The following is a 23,997-nucleotide window of genomic DNA, read 5'->3' on the forward strand; positions in this document are numbered from 1 at the left end:
TCTATACTCATCAGAAACAAATGTTCCCAAACGCAGAGGAGGATGAGAATCATTGTACAGAGGCATTTTTTAGGATTAAAATGGGATATCTGACTATTTTCCATCGCGTTGTGAGGGTAAACCAAAAACCTACACATAGTGACGGATTACCTGGTCGAGCTGACAAAAACCTGGGCGGGCCTCAGACACAGCAAACGCAGTCAACAGTGTCTCTGCACTCTGTCCAAAGAAGAGCCGCGGCATCATTTCTTTCTGCACTGCACACGTCACCAAAAGACCGGCCATTATGTAAAACTCTATGATGGCAGGCAGAGACAGAGAGGACCACTGCTGCCGCGGACGCAGAGAAAAACATATCATTTGTAAATACTGTATCTCCTCGTCGTTTCATCATTCACCAGCCATCATCAGCTGTTGAACTGAGTCATTAACACCCTCATAGTTATTTTCCAACATGTAACTTCATGTTATTTATTCTCCTCTTGTGTTTTGCATTAGCAACAAGCACTGCTGCATGTCTTTCCACAGACACAACACGAGTTACAGAAGAGAAAAAGAGACGCACACAGAAATCAAACAAAATAAATAAAAAAAGCTGTTTCACAGTGTGTTTCATCAGCTGGTTTTCCATCCAAACGTACTGCAGATTTTAACAGAGTTTTGAGAAAATCAGCATAAGAAAATGGGAATGCTGCGATTATTAAGAGTTGGTTCATCAGGATAAGCGGTAGGTGGAGGAATCGTTATACCACTGCAGAAGAAGAAGAGGCCGCAACAAGATGACGGAATTAGAAATCAAACCTCAACTGGTGAAAAAAATTTAGAAAATGATGGAAACGTGACAGTCCTGTTTGTTTCACGGTTTAACGTTTGAGTTGAATGTTCAGCACAGGACTTATTTGAAAATCTGATTAAGCATGTTTTTTTCAAAAAAGTAAAAAAAAAAATCCACCTCAAACGAGCGTAAAAAACTTTTTTTCTCTCTCTGAATTTTGACGTTTCTGTCAGCCTTTTCTAATGCGATACTTCAAAATGCGCATAAAAATACGCTGAAACACGAACATGACACACATACACTCGTTTGGACTGGACACTGCTCTGCAAAGACATTTCAGCCCATTTTCATGCTGCATTTCCAAACCTGAGGCCTTCCTTTAAATTCAAATATCAGAGGGGATTTCATGAAAAGCAATCCCACAAAGTCTCCTGTCTTTTTTATAGTATTGTTCCATACTCTGAATAAAAGTTTTTATTAGGTATTGATGCTGGAGCTCGGGGACTTTCTGCATGTCCCTCTACATCGGAGGCTTGCTCATTTCTCTGTTCACTTGGCTTCGACCACACTTTAACTTCTCCTCTTCATCATCTTTGTAGTAATGTGAATTTGAGTGAAAAACAAAGCTGCAGCCGGGCTTTGAGTCCTAGTTAGCATGTTGTTAGCATATTAGTCTCCCTGCAGATGATGATGGATCTCTGCTCCTCGCCAAGCCATCAACACCTTTCCTCTTGTCCACGGGGTGCAGCGTGTGTGTCTGAGTGTGTCCGGCTTTGTCAGGGGGACGGATCGGTTTCAGTTTCAAAGCACTGGATTTGTGTGCCTCCGACGGTGTTTGTGTGTGTGTGTGTGTGTTTCCAGCAGGGCGGTAAATACACAGACAGCAATGAATTACGGCAGGAAGGAGACCGCCATTTTAAATCATGTAATTAGGCCTGAAGACCAGCAAAGAGGAGAAGAAAGGTCTTGTATGTCATGAAAACAATCTCAAAATGGTACCAGCGGTGTATGTGTATGTGTGTGTGTGTGTGTATGTGTGTGTGTGTGTGTTCATCTGTAAAAACATCCCAGTATACCAAAGAGCCCAGAAGTTGTGACACCCGGGCTGCAGGTAGAGCAAGAAGGCAAACAATGTCCTGTCTAAGTACACAACCTTAGAGTACTGTTATGGCAACCAAGCCTTCAGAGAATACATAGACATGCACAGACATACACACGAGCAGGAAAGGATGGAAGAGCTCAAGATAGATTGAGACAGAGACAAAGGGGTGAATGAGACTGTGCCTTTTTTTTTCTTTGGTGTAGTTGAGTTTTTGGCCATTGTTTTTCTCTTTCCTCAATTTTGTCTTTTATACATTCTGCATTAATATACATGAACATTATTTATTTGCCTTATAGTGTCATGTATTGACTATATTATGATATTGATAATACCATTATGCATTAATGGCTGTGTGCTTCAGGTTTGTTAATCCAAACATACACACTTGCTAATTAATGTATCATGACAACTGGACCTGCATGCAACAGTCAGTGAGTGGAATAAATTAAGATTTACTGAAAATCATGTTTAATAAAATTTCATCACTTCAATTATGTTTATATATATACAACATGTAGTTAACTTTGAGAAGTCTGCTTGGAAGAGCTTTTTTTTATTTTTTCTTGTTAGGTTTTCACCAAAAAAAAACTGTCAAACAGTGTTGATTTTGCAATTCTCAGGATTATTTTTTTTAATAACTTTTCTATTTAATCCCGACTGAGCGTGTGTGTGTGTGTGTGTGTGTGCACGTGTGCATGCGTAATGAGTGTGACCAAGTCAGGCCCTTATATCCGCATCATGTCATGAACATCTCCCACGTTACAGCCTTGTACAGCTCGCACACACACACCAACACGATACATACAGGATCCATGGTGTTGGAGAGACATAACTGTGATTTGTGACAGCTGTGTGCAGGACATCATGTGGCAGCTGCATACATTCACACGTGCACGCACACACACACACGCACACACACACGTTCCCCCAATGTAAAACAGACCGTTCGGGATGTCTGGCATGCCTTGACACAGGCCACAATTGATTAGTGTGATTTATAACATAGCTCCCCACACACACAGACACACAGACAGACTGTACACACACATGCAGACACTCTCTGTCAGTAAGATGTGTGTGTGTTTGCATGTGTGTGATCGTGTGTGTGTGTGTGTGTCTACGTGTGATGGCCTGCATACGTATCAGGCCTGTGCAATCCATAAACACTGAGTCTTGTCAGGACTTTGCCTACAGTGTTTCCTCTATTGACAGGAAGTGACAAACTTTTCTGTCTGTTCCACACACACACACACAATCTGACACATCCCAACAAAGCTGCAAAAAAGTCTGTTTAGAAAAATCAGTTCACATGCAGGTTTATTTCGAAAAGTAACCCCTGTGTGTGTTTTTAATTACAGACTGCAAAATCCTGTGGCACCATTACTCTTTTAACAAAAGCCACCAATCACATGGTGCGTAGCTAAAAATACCTCAAGTGTCAGAGTATAGGAAGTTTCTCCAGACTTGATCACATTATGTGTGCCGGAGAAAAGAGAGATCACACACCACACTGTACTATATTTGTAGCCCATCACCCCGGGCACTGCCAACAAAACAATGGGTCGCATTTATCTGGCGATTCAGTAAAATCTGACCAGGCAGCTTTTTGAAACGGAGACAATTTGGGTGTTTGGATAAGAGCAGATTGAAGGGGTGTGATGTTACAGATGTTCACCAATGAGACGTAATATATTCAAGAGCTGAACTTCATTTGGGGGAAAAAAGAAAAAAGGTTTTGACGCAGCTTCTATCGTCCAAGGGGTGCTAGAAGTAGTTTTAATTTTATGCTTTGTGCACTACCAAACAAAACTATCTCATAGCCAGTGCTCATTAATTTTAATATACAAATATTTGCATCGAAGCTACCAGCTCGTATGTTAAAGCCTCGAGATGCTCCATAAGTTCAACATTTCACAGTGAGTTTAACTTCGAGTCCGCCGATCATTTTGGCTGAATTCTTCCAATAATGGAGATCTCATTTTGCTCTCATTCCAGAGTGAGGCAGCCTCGGCTTTGCGTGATGGGAGTCAGAGTGGATGAATCCATCAGTCTTGATCGCTGAAATTCTTGGCTGAGACAAGCAATGGTTGCTTTGGCTTCAGCCATGTGGCGACGATTCATGTAGGAAAGCCAAGTGAATTGAGGCCGGACAACAGGGAGTCTTTCAACACATTATGGAGATTTAAAAAAAATATATATATATACGTGATATGAGTTCAGGAATGTTAGAATTAATAGATTATTGACTATAGAGCCACCCACTTCTTGTGGTTTCACGAACGTGGCCTTAGTACACACAGATAATATTTAATTTAGGGTGATGCCGCTGAAGAGGTATTTTCTCCAGAGGAGAGGAGAGAAAAAAAAACCCTGAAAAGTCAGACTAAAAGGAAAACATCCCAATAAATGTATTCTATTTTCAGGATTTCAGATATGGGTGTAAAGTGTTTCAGACGTAATTCCACTCGTACAGTCGCAGTTGTAGCTGTGTATGGAGGCGTTTAACACCCAAGCTTATAATGGTCGATGAATCAATAGCTACATGTTAACCAATCAAGTGTCTATTGACTGGGTTATAAGTGCTATTGAAAGACACACACATATGCACACACTGACGCACCCCCCACCCCTCTCTTTCTGCTTCCCCAGCTGTGGACTTCTCGTGATTCAGTATGACAGCGTGCCTTTAAATAGCCTGTGTTCTTTCATTTAGTTCAATCAAAACAGAGACTTTCATTTCTGTGTCGCTGGGCTGTGTGATGTTTACAAGATAGAATGTGTGAGTGTGTGAGAGAGAAAGGGGGTTGATGGGGGGGCAGAGGGAGAGAGAGAGAGAGCAGAGAGACTGGATATAACCTGGGGCTAGGCTTGAGGCTAAATCATTCCTGGAAGAGTGGCAGGAAAGGTAGAAAGCGAAAGGATAAATGCTGACTGATGCTCTGTCTGCTGCTTCCATCTCTGCTGCTCTCTTCCCCTGGTCTGTCTTCCTTCCACTCCCCCCCTCTCTGTCCTTCCTAACTACCCAGGTAAGTGTCTGTCAATCTGTTGATTCTTCCTATCTGTCTCATTTTCTTCAAACCTTCACGCCTGTCTTTATCTGCACTGCAAGATACGCTAGAATAGCATGTTGTACAAGAGAAATAAGCCTAAATATTTAATATTTCATAGTCATTTATTTCCACTCCTGCAGGTCATTTTGCTAGTTCCCCTTCTAAGAAACCCTTCATAGTAACCAAGACTACATCCCCTTTGAAACACTTGAATATAACAAGTTATGATAGATAAAAAGAATAGCCCACTGGTCTGTCCAGTTCCATGTTAACATATTAAAGAGACTGATGGCAGTTTGGTCATGTCCAAAGGTTTGAGCTCAGCTTCAGCTCTGCTCATATACTTTCCTCCGTTCTGTTTTTGACTCGCACTCTTCCAGACGAGTTCTTGGACCACACCAGGACTTTCTCAACTTCTTGGGGCTCACCGCCTTTTAACATGGCATTATGGCGGCACATTTCATGGCACAAGACAGATGACTCTGTTCCTGGTCCATTGCTACAGTAAAAATTACGCTGTCTACTTTTCATTATTAAGGGATTTATTTCTTTCCTGCTGACACAACTGGCTGCGCTGACCAGCAGAACGCTGCTGTAAATCACACTGGACTTACTGGACAGCTTTGATGACACACTCTGGCAGACAGGAGACAGACAGATAGGCGCTAGCTCGACTAGCAACATTAAGGCCACAAACAAGCCCTAATCCAACACTCACTTGGAGTAATTCCTCAATACTCACTCATTCAAAGAGAACACCTGCTGTGTATCAACAAAAATGTCCTTAAATATAAGAAGACTAAAAAAATGTGTGTTTTTTGGTGAATCATACCTTTAATGTCCTTCTGTATTACTTTAATTTAAGACAGCATCTCCTGTTTGGAGCTGATTGCTATGTACTAATTCTGAAAAAAACCCTATTTTTTGTAAAGTGGAAAGTATAAATTATCTGCCGCTTCTCTCCCACGCTGTTGTTATGTCTCAAACCGTGGCTGGTTGCATGCACGGTACGTTTGGTTCCACCAGTGTGCTAGCTCTGCATAAACTCCAGATAACAAATGGGGATGAGGGACGTCAAAACACACGAGGACCCAGTTTGGGAGATCAAAGGTGTGACACAGAGGAGAAGGGTAGAGATCCTGTCGTCACCACTGATGTAAATGCACATATGAAAGCTGAGATGAGCGTGCCAGCGAAGAGCACACATGAACGCACACCAGAAACACGCGAGAACTGACTGATGATTAAAAACAATCACCTTAATGAGTCACTTCATCAGTCTTTCAGACGTATTCTGCTACAAATGAAAAAAATACCAATCCAATGGGATAATTTCGCCATAACCAACATAAATCACCTCTTTTAGAAACAAGGTTCTCAGGTTAAATATGTGACCAAGACTCAGGGTTGGGCCAAAGACCTGACAGGAAGTCCAACAACAACAAATGTGCTTAACCGAGCACAACCAATTAAAAAACATTTAACCTGTAACGACATGTAACCGTTCCCCAAAAACATCCCAGTGTCCCGAAAGACAAACCAAGAAAAAGCAAACTGCTGCAATCTATAGTCGCTGTGCTTTTCAGTGAAACTGACAGCTGCCAGTTGGGATGGAAGTTTTGTAGGAATAAATAACTAAAGCAAAATGGTAAAACTTCTAAGGTTTTATTCCAGAAATAACGATTCCTCATTCAAAACACATTTTAACAAACGACTACAAAAACATAACCTCACTCCAGGGGATGACGTGGGTCATTTGTGTAGAAGGGATTTAAAACAATGCAAATACTCACTTCATTTAAGATATATAATACAAGTAATATATAATATATAGATAATCATTTTTATTGGCCTTGAGTGGATTCTACTTCCCACTAGCCCAAGACAGTGATGGGTTTAACAGCTTGACAGTCTCAAGTCAGCCTCGTTGGCCGACTCTACGGACAGGCCGGATAGGGTGGGCCAAATGAAGTCCATGAACTGGAACTAAGAGATTGAAAAGAGTGCGTCAAAAAAGACCATGAGTGAATACTAAGTTTCAATCTCATATGAGATGAATGGAGAGTTGAACTTGTTTAAATTCAGGAAAGGTTCAAATATCAAGTGTTGTATTTGGTACTCCTTTATCTCAGAGGACGACAGTAAACTCCAGGAACGTAGTTTTTTTTTTTTTTTCAGAAAGACCAATGAAAGAAACTCTCAGGTTAAGTTGCAGAAGCTAACAGAAGCTCAGCTTACTTAATGTGCTGTCTGAACTTCAACTTTATCTCCTTTAAAGGAATGATTCTCATTCGGCAGTTAGACAGTCGGCTGTTTACTGGATTCATACAGAAATTTTCTAGATAGAGGAAATAAAGGCATTCTGAAGGGTCCAGTACATTTAAAACAAAATAGTTTGTCTAACCACATGAGAAGGTCAAAGTGTTGATAGATGTTCTGGGGTGAGAAGCCTGCCGCCAGAAAGAGGGCTCAGACAGGATGGACTTGTCAAAACGGGGATAAAGGGCTCACACTTCCATACAGTCTCTCCTCATTCACGATACTGCATTTATTTGTACAAAGAAAAAGTGACAGAATTAGTAAAGAATGACAAAAAGAGCTGGAGAGAGAAGCTCTCACCTGCTGCCCACTTTGCGACATCTTCAGGAAAGTGCGGGGGAGGGGCATTTCGCCGCCGTTCAACAAGCATTTCGGTCAAAGCGCGCTGGCGCTTTGGCTTCTCCGGCTAAATCAGACATCAAACCTCGTCGCGTCATTCTCTCCTCTGTTTTCCTCTCCCACTTCTCCCCCTCATGGTAAAACTGTCCCAAAAAATCACAATGCCAAAAATAACCAATCTTTGAAGCATTGACAGAGCAGGTGGTTATCACTCAGTCTGGTTTCTGCATATAGCTGCACAAGTGCAACTGGGGGTGACGGATGAATCCACACCAGTTTGAAGAGCTCTTTCATTCTCTCTGCCAGGCCTTTTTAAAAATCCTTTCTCTCCCTTTTCCAGCCCATCTCCTCCTAATTAAATGGAGCAGTGCCACTGACTAACAGGAGAGCCTGTTTTATCAGCACTCACTCATTCCACTCCTCCACGTCCCTCTGAGTGTTCGAGGGAGGGAGAGGAGGCGTCCAGAGCCACGGCAAAGTCTGCAGTCATCAAACACGAGATTTGTTAGCAGCGAGGTAGAATCATAAAGACAGCAGAGCCATTTGAGCATGACACTGCAAAGAAGCAGCGAACAAAGAACGAGTCCTCGTCTTCTCACCTTTCCTATTTTCCCTCCTCTCCCCTCCTCCCCTCCCTTCCTGGGCAAACCCAGGACCAAGTACCAACAAGGGTCATATCTTTTTAATTATCTTTCCCGCCTTTGATTAATTATTTGGCGTGACAACGGCGCGTTCGTAATGCTTTTCACCTGCCGCCGCTGACTGACGGCCCCTCTGTTGAACTCAAAAGCAAACAGCTGCTGCCATGATCGCCTAGCAACCGGCCGGTGATGGATGAGCACAAGAGATGGATGGCCACAATAAATCACCACGTCTGCCTTGGCGCTATAGAAACCTGGGAAGAGTGAGAGCGATGAAGGAGAGGGAAGGAAGGAAAGGAAGGAGGGAGCATATCAGAAAATCCTGAATGCAACTGTTCTTATTTAAAATGGTTGCGTGCATGTGGAAAAAGTTTGGAGAATGAGCCACAGAGTTTGTTGCTGTTCCCTCAGCTTTCACTTTCTTTCTTTCGTTCTTTTTCATCACATCTTGTTTTAGCATGCATTCATTTACATAACTGCTCAAAAGGTGTCTCAGATAATCAATACAGCATTCGGCTGTCTTGATAATTAGTGATGAGCCAAACAAACTGAATAAATGACATATTCAGTTACATTATGCGACTCTTGAACTCATCAAGGCTCTGCTACATCTTATCGAGAAGCGGCTGCAGTGCAGACAAGACCCACATCAAATATTTATTTCATTATTTATCACATTTATTTACAATGTTGCTACATTATTTACTCCAGAGTTATGAGGATTACCTCACGTTTACCTGCAGCATTGACAAGGAGTGTCTGTATAAACTGAATTCCAACTCTTGTCATGCTTGGAAAAGCCTGGGATCTGCTGTTTACAATGATGTGTGTGTGTGTGTGTGTGTGTGTGTGTGTGTGTGTGTGTGTGTGTGTGTGTGTAGTGGAGCCTTCATGTTTTTCCTTAAGGATAATTATCAGCCACTGTTAGCATGTTTGCTACATGACTGCCTCATGTGCACTGACAGACAAACAGCTATTAGGCATGGTGGTTGTTTGGGGCAGGGATGGCACTGCCAAAGCTGTAAAGCCCCAAATGATTATAGCCAATAATCCACACAACGACCATCGCAGGCAGCGAGTCACGGCTTGACTTTCCAGTTTAAGACGATGGTATATATATTTACCTCCGCCACTGCTGTGTTTTCACTGTCTAATCTGGGATTAGGAAATAGAAATCTATTGATTATCATATTAGGCCACAATAAGAGGGAACACGCAGTAACGACTCAGTCTGTTCGATTCGTTCCAAACAAACGTACAGTAATTAGCAGCAATTACCAAAGTCAGCATGTTTGGAGTAAAGAGGACATTCCTGTCATTTTAAACCTGCCAAGATTCAAAACTCAAGATTATATGTTTTTACACACATTTCTTTATCGCCTCCTTTGGACTTTTGGACTAACAATTAAAGGAATGCATGAAAGCCTCCAGGAACAACACTGGGCCGTGAGGCTGCGAGGTGATTTTGACATAGTGGCCACAGTCTGAACTGCTGGTTTCGTGACACCAACTGGCCCAAAAACAACCAAACAAAAACAAACAAAAGACAGTGCTTTAAAATGATTATTTTTCTGAGCGTCACAAACACTCCTGAATTTGATATATTAGGTTCAACAAACTTTTTTTAACCGGTCTCAAAAAGCTGCATCGTTCGACTAATTTGTGCCTTTCATGCATGTGGGAAGCTAGCAGGATGCCCGCCAGCTCAGCCAAGGGAGGACGCCTGACAGATGCTGAAAACTTTATTAGCATATGCACCCGAAAAGCAGCTTCCACTGGAATGGGTGGGGAGCCTCTTGGGACATCGTATCCAGTTCTCTTCAAAGATTACCCCACTACATTCTTGGACTCACAATGGACAGTAAAAAAAAAAAAAAACAAAATAAATAAATAAATAAACTGATGCCAGCGGGTGTGTCATGTGATGAGCAGCTCGTCTAATGTAGCCTTGCTAGCCCAGCGGGCTACGGAGGTCTGTTCAGCACAGCTCTTTTTATTTCATTTTCAAACTTCGAACCAACTCGCGCAGACTCAAGTGACATCACTCGAGGCTTCACGCAGCTCCCTCTGGAGCCACAGAAAGCTGTAAACATGATGGTATAAAAGGTTCGGTATATTTCTTATTCTGATTCCTTGACCCACACCGCCTTGGGAGAGGACAGAAAGAGGAGAGGTGTCCGATAACATCCATCATCCGCTCCGACCTTTGACCTTTGGGGACCCTGATGGGTATTTTGACCTTTAATCTCTCTCTGTCTCTTTTTTTTTGCTGCACAATTTCGGTCACTTCTTCTCCCCACCCCACTGTTATTCTTCTTTCCCTCCTCTTGTTGAGACCCAGACTGTCCCCTCTTCCTCCCACCCACTCCCCCTCTTTCACCTCCCGTGTCCTCACACACACACACACACACACACACACTCGTAGCTGTAGCTCAGGTTACAGCTCTGTAGCGATCCAGTCTAAATAATACAGCAGTGATGAATGGCAGGGCCAGATTCATATCCATCAACGGGCTCTTTTTTAAGGAGCATCCATCTTCTATAAGGCCTCCCTTTGAATCGGGGAAAAGTGAAAGAGAGAGACTGTACTGCCCGAGCCCATGGGAGAGACTCGCGCACGGTTGTGAGTTTCTGTGTGTGTGTGCGTGTGTGTGTGTGTGTGTGTTAGATAAGACATCGTGACTGATACACGCCTGGAAGCAACCCCCAAGACACATGAGCACGAGAGAGAGAGACATACACAGATTGTTATTGACACACAAACACAACAGCGTGCCTGCACATGCATCAGGGAGATTAATGGAGGTGTGATTTACAATCTATACTTATTTATGATGTGAAATGTGAGTAATTGTGTGTAAAATACTATTTAAAGTTGCCATATCAATATCAATCGCGAGCGCTGTTTTTCTGCCGTTCGCCCATAGGGGATATGGAAAGTAGCCGTGCCAAAAACATTAGTGAAACTAGTCCAGCCGATTTCTTCCTCTTGCTCCCCCGACTTCTCACACACTCACTCGCTCATTGAGCGCCAATAATCCCCCTCTTTCTGTCTCTTCCTCTCTGTCTTTCTCTTCATCCCTCACTCCCTTCCTCCTTCCCTGGAGGAGTGGACCTCAGAGGCACAAGGAAGGACTACCCTGCACAGCAAAACACACGTATGTGCTTGTACACACACACACACACACACACACACATATGCGAGGCCCTGGCAAGGCCCTGCTTGATAAATGACACACGTCATTGTGTCAGGAGAGAAGGGTGGGTCTGTGATGTATGGTGCGGACGATGAGAGGGGGAAATCGACTGTTTGGCAGTGAGACGGCGCTCGTCTACTCGCTGCTCTGCTCCTCCGGTTTCTGGAAGCCTCCGAAGCGCCCGCCGTACGAGCATGTCTCCACGCGTACGCACGTTAACTCGCAAACACACCACATCAAAGCTCGCGCGCACATGCGCTCGAACCCGCAGCAGATATTCTGCCTGGGTCAGTGTGTTCGGGGCAAAGAAAAGGTCGCCCCGGTTTTCCTTTTCAGTTCCCCCTCTTTGTTGGGCTCCCTCTTTCTTCGTGTGCCACTTTCCTTTTCTTTTTTCAAGCCCTTTGCGTTCCCTGGCTGAGTAGCGGAGAGAAAGGGTTCATCGAGGAAAAAGAGAAGAAAAGGAGAGAGGAGCGACTGCTGGATCTGGGCAGGCGAGCGGCGAGGGGGGCGCAGCGATATCAATCACAGTCCCGTTTGGCAACAGAGATACTAGTATTTCAAATAAAACAGCCAAATCTAGACAAATAGCCTTAACATGGGGCTGTAACCTGAGCACCCCCCAGCACCACCCTGAAACTCCTCATAAAGTGGAGAAACAGAGGGCTAAGGCTTCTGCTTTGTATTTCTCTTTCCCCCCCTCTTTCCTCGCTGACTATCTCTCTCCTGCCTCTTTTCTCTCTGTCGCTAGCAGGCGAGGTGGCTGACATCTGCAGAGTGCATTTAAAGAGAAAAAAATGTGTCAGAGGAGTGTGATGCACTCTTTTGCACGCATGCACACACACACACACACACACACACACACACACACACAGGCGGCCCCCCTTGCTCGGTTTCATTAGCTCACTGGCAGGGTGGCACTTCTCAAGCTCATTACTGAGGAAGGATTTATGGCGCGGCAGCCAGTGGCGGAGAAAAGGCATCTGTCAATAATTGCAGGGAGCAGCAACTCCCATCTCCACCAGCTTTGAAATCTCATTAGGTATGCAGTTATCAGGCATAAAGATCAAAAACATTACTCAGCTCCGACAGAAACCGACCAAGAAACATTAATTAGCAACAGGCCCTCGCAGTATAAAATAAAACAGCCTTCCTCCTCACTCCTCTCATCTCTCTCTCTCGCTTTTTTCTCTCCTTCAGCATGGTTGGCTGTCTCTCTCTCTTTCTCTCACCTGCCTCTTAACCCTCTTTGAGAACACACACAAAATAGACAGAAACACACAGGCGGAGGTGAGTACGCTGGTTCACACACGCATTTACCACACCCTTGTTAGACCAGACCATATCAAACCATGCATTCCCTGGTTGACTCATAACCCCTGAGATTACACACACGCACACACGCATGCACACACACACGACTGTGGTGTAGTAGAGGGTGAGGATAATTCCCAGCATCTGAAACGGATCAGAACATGAAACAAGAGGTGGGAAAGGCATGCCGGACTGTCTTGTGGCACTGACTGAGTAGTGACCATTCAGCTGTGTGTGTGTGTGTGTGCGTGTGTGTGTGTGTGTGTGTGAGGAGAGAAGAGGAAGGCACTGTCAGCTTGAGAAGGATGTCAGCTCGGGCTGGCCCTGATTACCAGGGCCTCAGACAGGTCCTCACTGGCTCCCCTGCCTTTCATCACAGCCACCGTCAAAAACACACACACACACACACACACACACACACACACACACACACACACACACATACACGAGACTGATGGCTGCCAGTCTCGTCCAGCTTCAGCCAAGCCTCCGTGGGAAAGGGAAGTGAAGGCCTCTGATTGTACGAGTGTGCACACACACACAAACACGCACTTTGCAGACATAAAGGCAACCCCCACTGAGAGTAAGAAGAAACCCAGACCTGGAGCCGAGCCCAGATGACACTCAAAACATGCACACACACACACGCACACACACACGTACACACACCTCGTCTTCACACTGTCTCATCGTCCTACTGAGCTTGCATCTCCTAAACTTCGATACACACACACACACACACACATAACCCCGTTTCCTGAACACTACAGGAAGTACAGCAGGCTATACATGCTATAGAAATATAATTAGCTGTAAGGAGAAGCCATCTGTCGTGTGCTGACTAACTGCAGGGAAATGTTTTAGTGGTCAGCCAAAGTTTATCCACAATTCCTAAAATTACTTGAAACCAAAGAGCCACTTGATGTCATTCCTAATTTAGACCCTGTGTTTGGCGATGAGTGTGAGCTGTGACATATTCTCATGAGCCCAGGGCCAGAACACAGCCCACCCCAGGAACATGTTTTTATTGTACAGCAGGTCTCATCTATAGCCTAGTATGGGATCACAGCAGTAAATACATACATATCTGCTTTGTGTCAGCACAGGAAGTGTGTGTGCGTGCGTGTGCGGCGATCTCACTCCACTTACTCCATTTCCTGTTTTAGCTTGTTTCCCAGGGTGCCCTTTGAATCAGAACACACAGCGAGTGGCTGTGCTTGGATTAGGACCAATCGCCTTTGATCTCTATTATTAAAGGTATGGTTAAAGTCTATTACAAAGCTTAAGAACAGGCCATGAATCTTATTCTCACACAAAATGGGAACATTAAATCAACAGCCATCAACACTGACTCTCATTCTATGTTCAAAGTGCTCAAACATGTAATTGGATAGTTTGCAAAACAACTTGTATATTAGTTCTCTGCATGTTCAAATACTGACAAATTGCGCATCCCACCTCTACTCCAGGTCAATATACCCTTAAGCATTGTATTACCTATATTACATACTGTATATCTGCAGCTTTTTTTTAAATTATTATTATTTTATCATTAATCTGTCCTTTTATAATGCTTGCTTTTACTATTATTCTGGGTTTTTTTCAATTATTGCACACTTTTGCACACTTGCCTTTTTAGTCCGGTCTCAAGTCGCCACCCTGCATTTCAGTGCACATATTGCATGACAGGGTGACAAACAAACCTTTGAATTTTATACTTTCACTTTACATATAGCATTTTCAAATTGAACTGCAATAAGATTGTAGGACATTTGAACGGGTCTGTCTGCTACATTTATAAGGACATAATTATGAATAATATAACATGGCCCAAACAGACAAATATATATATATATATATATATATATATATATATATATATATATATATATATATATATATATATATATATATATATTTAACTATCCTGAAGCATATGTCTTGTTGTGTCCGATGTTTATTTGGTATATATAATTTCATGCCAAAAAAGCAAACAAAAAGCAAACAAAAAACATGCAAATTCTTTGGCATATTTCTCTGTAAACTGTCCTGTGGTCTGTAACCTCTCATGCACTCTTTGCACCCACCCCTCTACTCAGGAAAAGGAGAACAGGGAGGAAAGAGGGAGAAGAATTGGGGAGGGGGGGAGGAAAAAAATGAGGAAAGGATGCAGCCTTGTGAGCCAATTTAAGAAATAACTGCTGATGCATCAGCTATTGACTGTTTGAGCGCTCGTGATAACGCTCAAGGCGAAACTGGGAGCAAAATGACAGCATCAACTGCCTGCAATAAAGTGCAGTGCGCCAGACCAAGGGAGCTCTAATTGACAGCTGTCAACCTAATGGGAGCCATGACGGGAGATTCTGGGAGAGGGAGGGAAAGAAACACTGTTTATAAACCATCAGCCACTTATCCTCAAGGAAGGGAAGGGGGGAGGAAGAGACGAGGGAGCTCTAGTCCCCCTCCCTCCCGCTCTCTTCCTCTGTCTCCCTCGCTATGATTGTCGTTTGTCTACTTGCTTGGTTTTTCATTTGCTCCTACTTTCTCTTGCCTGTGCCCATAATCTTTTTTACAATCTCATTACCTTTCTGTCTTTCCCTATGATAGAATATTTAACTATGCAACAGTTCTCCCACTTTATATCCTCTCTCTCTCTTCCTCTCTTGGTTCATTGTGGCAGAGCGTCGTGGGGCAGGAGCACTGAGAAAAGCAGAGGAAGGCCATAACTAATCACAATGTCAGTTAGCTGCCTGGGAAAGACTCACTCTGCACAAAGTACCGCAGAAAACGGGACTGAGACTGGGATGCAGACATTGACTGGGACTGAAAGCGTTTTCAGCTCGGCGTACATGCAAAAGTTGGGGAACATGGTCATTTTTAGTCCGTTTTTAGACAGCCTAGCGAGGGCAGATGTGGGATTTAGATTTAGCTGTACATTTATTGGAACTGCAGGAGAGGTGAAGGGATCTTTCGGCTGAGTTGAAGCTAAGTTGGTGGAGCCAGCTGACCGCAACTTTAACCAGCCAAGTAAGCTAGCTGGTAAAAAACAATGTCATAAAACTGTGATTCCCAGCCCTCATCACAGGTTGCATATCTGTAAGCAGCGAGCATGCAAAGTACGAAATATTTCACAAAAGACAAATCAACAAATGGTGATTTGTATTGCAGAATATTTCTTGTCATTATTTCATACCCTTACGATTAAAAAAGAAGCACCAACATCAAATCTCAAGCCTCCATCGGAGCATCAGACCGTTCAGGACGGTGACAGTCAGTGTCTCTATTTCTACCTCCAGAGCAGCTCTGCTTTTGATTAATATTTGATGACCACAATTCTATCCCATACATCGCAATATGTCATTCTAAAGGAAATAAAAACATACGCTTTTTTTAATTTTCTCTACAAATACCGTTAAGGTTGAGGATTTTTTTATTGCACTCCATTTCAGTGAAAACTCCCCTCATTTTTATTCTTATTCCTCAATCTGATCTGTCAGCAGGTGCTAGCTACATGTGAGAATGATCGGACGAATGATCAGTGCATTTCAAAAAGAATTTATATGTATTAGCCTGAGTCAGGTGGGAAGCAGTCAGAGCATAAGCATAAAAAGACCACCACCTTTCAGATGAATGGACCGCAGATGGAAAACTCTGAAGCGCTGATATTCAAATACATCCACTTCATTAGAAATTGGAGTGGACGACTTTCACTTCAAGGATGAGTAACCTCTGAATTTCATCTTTCAATGAAGGACTTGAGTAATTCTTCTACCGTGTCTTAAAGGCCCATTTCCAGGCGACAAGCTTTGAAATGTTGCAGAGGGATACTAGAGTGCAAAAGACAAAAATGAAAGGTGTTAAAAGTTTTGGGTCTTAAAAGCATGTCCTGAATAAGCTGATGAATTTCATCCAGAAGTCAGGATTATCAAAAAAAAAAAAAAAAAAGCTTGAATTAATCGCAGTTACAATAAGTGAACTAAACATGGCTAAACAAAAAGCTAAAAGTAAAACAGAATAATGAGAAATGCTATTTTATCATCATTTTATCTGCCTGAGATGACAAAAAAGGGCATCTCTGTCTCATAGTTAATAGTGGGCTGAAGCAAAGGGCTGCGAGGAAGGTGCTGTGCTTCATCATACACTCATTAACAGAATTGTCAATACCTTTTTAAACAAGGTTAATTAGCTTCTATATATTTAAATGTTTCATCAGATCCTGCTGCGTCCACGGTGCAGGACGGGTGTATTATCGCATGCTGCATTTTTAACAAACAAGATCATTTTCACAGAGATCACCTCTCACATTAAATGCACTACGAAAAAAAGCGAATGCCTTTTATAAATTCAAGATTCCTGTTAAAAATGTGTGTCATGCTATGCACAGCTGAGGAATCTGAACTTGTGTGTGTCAGTGTGTGTGTGTATTGTGAGTATGTGCGAGTGTGCCAGCTCCTTCCTGTGCGTGTGTGAGTGTGTGTATGTGTGTGTGCGCGCGCGTGTGAGTGAGTATATCTAAGTGGGCCACTGCATCTCGACTTAGATCCACCGCGAGTGCAACGTTAACACACATCAAGCATGATTAATCTCTCGCTCTCATCTACAATCAATCACACACACACTCGCAGACGTACACACACACACAGAGGTAGAGAAATCACAGAAATCAGCTGCTTTTCCTCCTCGGCTGCCATCTATCTCCTGTTGGACAGAACCAGATCTGTCTTGATGTTAATATTTACATAAATCATGCTTAGCCTCTTTGGACACCATGCTGATGATAGGTGTTTCTGAAAAATCAACGCCGGTGAAAAATCCTCCCACTCTGGGAAAGTGTCATTGAGTAGCTAATAATGACCAGTGTCAACGTCATCAATCTGCAGTGGGCTCATAGGAGGAGAGCACACCTGCACACACACACACACACAATGTTACGTTAGCACCATGCAGCTGCTACTTACTGCTAAACATCCCTCCTTTAAAAAAAAAAACCTACATAGCTTTACAACAATAGATCGTTAGTTGCACATGTGAGGATATAAGTCATGTAGAATTTGGAGCTGTAAAAAAAAAAAAAAAAAAAACACAGGTAAGAAAATAAACTGGATGTTTGATGTCCAGGCTTCCTCTCCCATAACAATGATCTGTTTGGTCTAGCCTGGCTTTGAAGACCACAGACAAAAGCCCGCCGCTCGCCTGAGCTTTGTCCTTTCCTGATGTCAGGAGCACTGAGAAAATAAATACACTGCTCCGAAAATGATGCATGCGCGCACGTATACATGTGTACATGAACACATGTACACCACCGCCTTATCAAACATGTAGTTCATCCCGTCTGCTCCATGGAATATCCTCAACGGCTAAATGCAGGTATGACCTGGGTGATTAGCTTCCTACCCAACTAGCAGCATTCCCGCCACCACTCTGTCCAAACCCTCACCTATGGTGGGGTAGAAAAACCGCGGCGGGGGTGGGTGGGCGGGGGTGGCAAATGAGGACAGTGTAAGATCAAGTTGATTACATCCAACTATGCCACAGACCTAATTGGCGAGCGTGACAGTGTGCGGAGCTTGTCATCTCCAATCATTAGGCCTGTCAGAGATCCATCAGATGCTCGGCTAATTAGGAGAACGCTAATGAAGCTGGCAAAACAACTCCTCGTTTTAGACAGCTGAGTGCGCTCCGTCGCTGGGGTGGGAAGTGTGTGTGGTGGTGGTGGTGGTGGTGGAGAGGTTTGTTGGAAAAGAAAGAGGAAGAGTGTGATCATGGAAGGGATAAAGGTAGTTGCGGAGTCATGTAAAATAAAAAAATGTTTTTCTCTTTGTGCTTGTACCCAAGCAGAACCCTGTACGAGAGCTGACCGTGAGGATCAAGTGGATCGACATGTGCTCTGTTTGGGAAGAACAAATGAAAAAAACATGAAAAGCTCCAAATCAGCAGATTTAAATGAACCTTTCCATAAACACGCGGACCTTTAACCTGACTTACAAGTTGCTGCTCGGTATGATACACCTGCTGGCTTTGAGCACAAACCCTTCCACAAGGCTTTGTTTTCTGAGTGCACAATAGAGAGGCCGAATCAGTGATATAAAAGAGGAAAAAGAGAAAGAAAAGAAGAGATTTTGCTGCGGAAAAAAAAAATAGTCAAGGTTGGGGGTACTCTGCCTCCCCCCAGTTCCTAATCAAGGCCTATCATTTGCCATCCTCCCATAACTCTTGCCATCACTACGGCACAATCAATTTGTCATCACTCTTTGTGTGCCATGCAGTTCTCCTCAACCTTATAACTTGCAGCTGTGAGCGAGGGAGGGAGGGAGGAAGGGAGGGAGTAGGAGATGGGGGGAGGAGGAGGAATGAAGGGTAAAAAATAGGAAGCTGCCAATAGTCTAAAATGAAACTCCTCCTTCGCCTGCCTCGTGTTTGTTCTCGTCCGCTCATCAAAGAAATAAATGCCTCATTTTCTCTCCCGCTCTCACTGCCGGCACACTCATTCGCTCATTCCAGCTGAATAAAAAGGCTTTCAGTCATCCCACTACGTATCCATCCATCCATCCATCCATCCACCCATTTCTTTGCCCCCACCCACTGTGTCCATTAGGGCTAAAACATTTTGATCAAGTAAGGCCCTGGGCTGAGAACACATAAGACTCTCCCTCTCTCTGTGCCAGCCTCTGATTGACCATTAGGGCCATTGATGAATGTGGCTGTCAGAGGGCAGACAATTAAATCAAATATGAAACAAAGTCTCTCTGACGGGCCCTTCTGATGGAGCAAACCAGTCTTCCGCCTCACGATTAGGCTAATAGTTACATTTTTCATACCACTCCATGTGCATGTGTGTGCAAAAAGTATTGCATGCTGGTTTATATGTACTATAAAGTCATTGCAGCATGTCTTCTGTGCATGCACCGCTGCACATATGTAATTATGTGTGTCGTGTGTGTGTGTGTGTGCACTGGCAGCCTGTAGGCGATTTCGGAGAGTGCAGTTCCTTCAGAGTTACACAAAGTTGCAAACAAGAGGGCGCAAAGGTAAAATGGCTTACCATAAAATGCTAAAGGTCACGCATAAATCATTTCCAATTCACCATAATAAATAGAAATGGTAATTAGTGTTTCAAAGCCACGCTTACGACAAGTGAAAATGTACAAAAAAAAAAGCATCGTATTTGTTTAATTGACTAAAATCTGAAAATGTGAGAATGAACACAAATTATTAGTCTCGTAAGTGATCTGATGAGAACATCAAAACTGTCCCTCCAATCTCATGACAGAACATAAAATAAAAGTTTTCTATTCGTGCTACGTCTGAGGCGGAGAGGGGAAAAGCGAACAAACGTGGGGAGGGAAAAAGAGATACACAGATGCAATTAAATGATGCCGTTAATGGCCAGAAGTTTGTGAGGCCAGACGTGACTTCAGCAGGCCCTCCTTTGCTACCAGAGTGAGCGAGGGAGGGGAGGCGGCGGGGAGGGGTGATTTATTGACACTTATCGGGAATGAACAGATCAAAGGCTCGGCCAGATGACAGGTGATCAATCAGGCGTCAAATCAAAGATGGCAATTGTCCATTAAAGCTCTCTTCCAGTATACACTCCCTCCCTGGGCTGTGAAATAATCTTTAGACTAGAAGAAAAGTATTTCCCCGAAACCGAAGGGAAGGAAAGAAAGAAAACAGACCGAACCCTGATGAAAAACAAGGATGGTGAATCTCTAAGAATTTTTCAGAGGGCTTACTACATTAAAGCCTCAAAGGAATGGATAGTAATGAGTAAGAACAAACTAGAAGACTAGGTTCTACCTGAATATTGTAGAAATATACTGGTAGGATGGGGGATAATATACAATCAGGTCACTCAAGCCCAATATTGTGTATCACAACTAATTCCTGTAGAATACTGCAGCAACACGATGGTGTAACAGCATCACTGGTAGGCAATCAAACACACACTGTTCTGGGGACACTAAGGTAATGCTTCCATGTGAACAGAAAGAAAAATAGAGAGGATGATACTGATCGTACAAGACAAATGAAGCTAAAAGAGTTCTTACTTCCTGTAATTTATCAGGATGTTTGAGAGTTAATCCCACTTCCCCACCAGAAATCAGAGAGCGTCAAAGGCCTCCGTGACAGTCAGCTGACCCTGGGGCTCCACCAAACCTCTCCAGTATAGATCCTCAATTCCACAGTCAATATCTACAGCAGAGGAGGAGGCGCTGTGAAGGAGTGAAGAGAGGTAGAGACCTACGAAAGATCAAGTTCTCTGAGGCGAGGAGAGGAAAACGGAGAGGGGGACGACGGGGAACGGAACACCTTTTTACGCTGAACACGCTCGCACTCTTTTCTACACGTGCACTCGTACGCCGAGGCCGACCTGTGACCTTTTCCTGTAATGGTGATTGCAAACTAACTACCGGGTCACACCTGTAAACGCCCAAAACCGCCTTTCACGACATACGAGCAGAAAAAATATTCAGACTCTACAGACTAACAATTATTTGCACTATTGACTAACAACAACATTATTGTCTTTATTAGACATTTTTTCAGTGAATAAAGGTGACCTCTCGAGATGTCTTGGTTCGTTCAGCCAACAGTTCAAAACCCAAAAAGATCCATTTTGCAGCGATAAGCGAGAAAGAAAAGCAGAAACGTGTTTGCTTGTGTTTGGAAACTGCAAATGTTTGACATCTTGACTTGAAAAGCGACTGGAACGATTAGAGATGAATTTCTCTGTTGATCGACTGCTTGACTAAGTGTTTTATTGTTTCAGCTCTATTACAGAGCACAAAAAGAATGAGCTCTGTGGTGTTAACTAGTCATGCTTAAAAAAAAGAAAAGGAAATAAAAATTTAGAGTTAAGGATCTGTGGACTTCTAAAAATCCCCGATAAGATATTACAGCAGAGGCACTGAATGGTGGTTGATATTGCACATCAGCTGATTGGAACAGGAATTACTGTGAGAGAAATGATATGAAAGGTCCAGTGTGAGAAGGCAAAAGTTGTGTTGTGGCTCTGCAGCTGTGGAAAGTCTACACAGAGTGCTGGATGTTGGCTCTTTCCTTGTTAGTTTACAGTACACAACAAAATACGTTGTTGCAGCTACATAAATGTTACTATGTGGGTGAGGGAAATATCAATGAAAAGTAACTGAATGAGGGAGGCGGGGAGGAGGGGGGGGCACAAATAAAGAGAGGGGGTGAGAGAGAATGAGAGAGAGAGAGAGAGAGAGAGAGAGAGAGAGAGAGAGAGAGAGAGGTCAGCTGCACGCAAACCAAAGCCAGTGCTTACCTGCGGCGCGCCGAGGCGCTTGCTGCTTCCTCCGCGGCATGTCGGCTTCGGGGGCCCGGCAGGGAGTTCTTCTCTGGCCCCGGTGATCCGAGGTTGCCTGGGGAATCCTCGGAGCTTTGATACACAGTTTTCCCCCCCTGGGTGCGCTCTCAGGGCTCCCACATAGATCGGGGTGGGTGGGTGGTAGGAGGGGAGGGTGTGCAGTTGTCGAACACAAAAATAAATCAGAGGAGAAAGAGCCGGTGGATGCGAAGATAGTAAAAAAAAATAAAAAATAAAAAAGAGAGAGAGAGGGAGAGAGAGGGGGAGATCAACCCCCGGTTGGCTGCTCTCTCTGTCGGTCGCTGTCTCGCCCGCTCCGACTCGGATGGACGCGGTGGGAGCAGGAACAGAGGGGGCTCCGCGGTAGAAAAACAGAGACGGGAGGTTTAAAAAGCGCCGTGTGCCTCCGTGTGATCCTCTCTACTTGGCGTCGGAGGCTGCAACAGGCAAGCTTGAAGGGATAAAATCAAATGATCGCGTCAGTCAAAAGTCCGCAAACAAGGGGACAACACATCAAGAGCTGACACAACTGAAGCCCTGCGCCTCCTCTACGGTTCAACCTCTCCGCCGCTGATAGGCGTCACGTAGCTCCCTGTCTCTCCCTCCCCGTCTCTCTCTCTCTATCTCCCCCTCTCCCTCTGCCTCTCTTACCCCTCTCCCTCGCTCTCTGTCATTCACTGCCTTATTCGAGCCCCGTTTATTCCAGCGCGGCGAGCGGGCTAATCAGCGGCTTTGGCTTAAAAATTGTGCGTAATGTCAGTCATGTTGCAGACTGGTCTAAAGAGAGGCGCAGACGTGCAGACACATGGCAGCCCAACAAAAACACACATATACAGTATCATTCACAAGCACGCACAGGCTGACAGCGCGATCGGAGCGGAAATGCATACTTACTTTACGGACTGATCCTCCGCCGCGCTATCCATGAGGTTCTCGCTTTTCCGTCCCAGTAATCACGCACAATTCAAAGCCAAGAGGTGGACCAGCTGAAACGTGCCTGAAACCATCTCATAAAATCCACTCGCCTCTGGCAAGTCCTGTCGGTGGTGAGCGAAAAAAAAAGAAGCAAGCCACATGCAGCTTTTTTTTCAGTTTGTTATTCTCAGGACCGACAGCGGAGGCGAAAAGAGGAGGAGGAGGAAGAGGAGGAGGTGACGACCGGGACTGGTCGCCCACACGCTGCCCTGCCTGGCGCGGCTACGATATTTTGTCCGAGAGCGCTTTGAAAAATCCGCTGAGGGCAAGTCACACAGCCAGTGCGTGCGCGTGTGCGTGTGCGCGCGGGCGGGCGAGCGCGTGCGGGCGCGCGTGTCTCTGTGCGTGCGTGAATCGACGAGATACGTGCTTGATTGGGTCTCCCTTGTTGTAATAATGTACAGGAGGAGGAGGAGGAGGGGACGGGCTCAGGCTGCTCCCATGCATGCAGGCTGGCTGGAGCGCACGGATCAGCCGAGCTCTAGCGCCTACTGCCAAGCACTTTGTTGGCCGCTGACGGTACTTTTCTCCCTTTTTTCTTTGCGTGGCCTGATAGGAGCTATTTAAATCAGCCACGCAGCGAATCAGACGTGTCTCCCAACACTGCGCTCCGCTCTCCTTCCGGCGCCTCAAGTGACCGGAGAGGCGCAAAACCCTCACCAAGCGCTGTCCCTTTTATTGGCACTGAATGGAATAAAGTACTTTTTTTCTTCACAGGTAAGCTCAAAATCCTCCTCAGTGTAGATGTAGGTTTTTCAGATATTTTCTGGAGATGTCGTTGCTCCTTTTTCTCGCAGTGTTTCACCTTACAGCGAGGAATAAAAGTTTTTTTTTTTCTGGATTCAACTGAGTTGGTGAAGTGGATCAGAAATATTCTCCTGTATTTTTCAGGCAATCCTCAGGGCGGAACGCGTGGCTCCAGCGTGGCGAACACAAAGGATAAAGGATTCTTTAAGA

At 44.3% G+C, this 23,997-nt stretch overlaps 1 protein-coding gene across 1 annotated transcript in view; it reads right to left on the reverse strand.

Moving 5' to 3' along the window:
- Positions 1 to 22,147, reverse strand: part of tshz3b (teashirt zinc finger homeobox 3b) — a 37,431-nt gene extending 15,284 nt beyond the window's left edge. The window contains exon 1 of the mRNA XM_041936300.1: positions 22,024 to 22,147. Within this exon, the coding sequence (XP_041792234.1) occupies positions 22,024 to 22,063 (40 nt within the window). The 5' untranslated portion in view covers positions 22,064 to 22,147. The remainder of the gene's footprint in view (positions 1 to 22,023) is intronic.
- Between the last annotated feature and the right edge of the window lie 1,850 nt (positions 22,148 to 23,997).

The sequence above is a fragment of the Chelmon rostratus genome, chromosome 1 (assembly GCF_017976325.1).
Source record: "Chelmon rostratus isolate fCheRos1 chromosome 1, fCheRos1.pri, whole genome shotgun sequence".
NCBI lineage: Eukaryota > Metazoa > Chordata > Actinopteri > Chaetodontiformes > Chaetodontidae > Chelmon > Chelmon rostratus.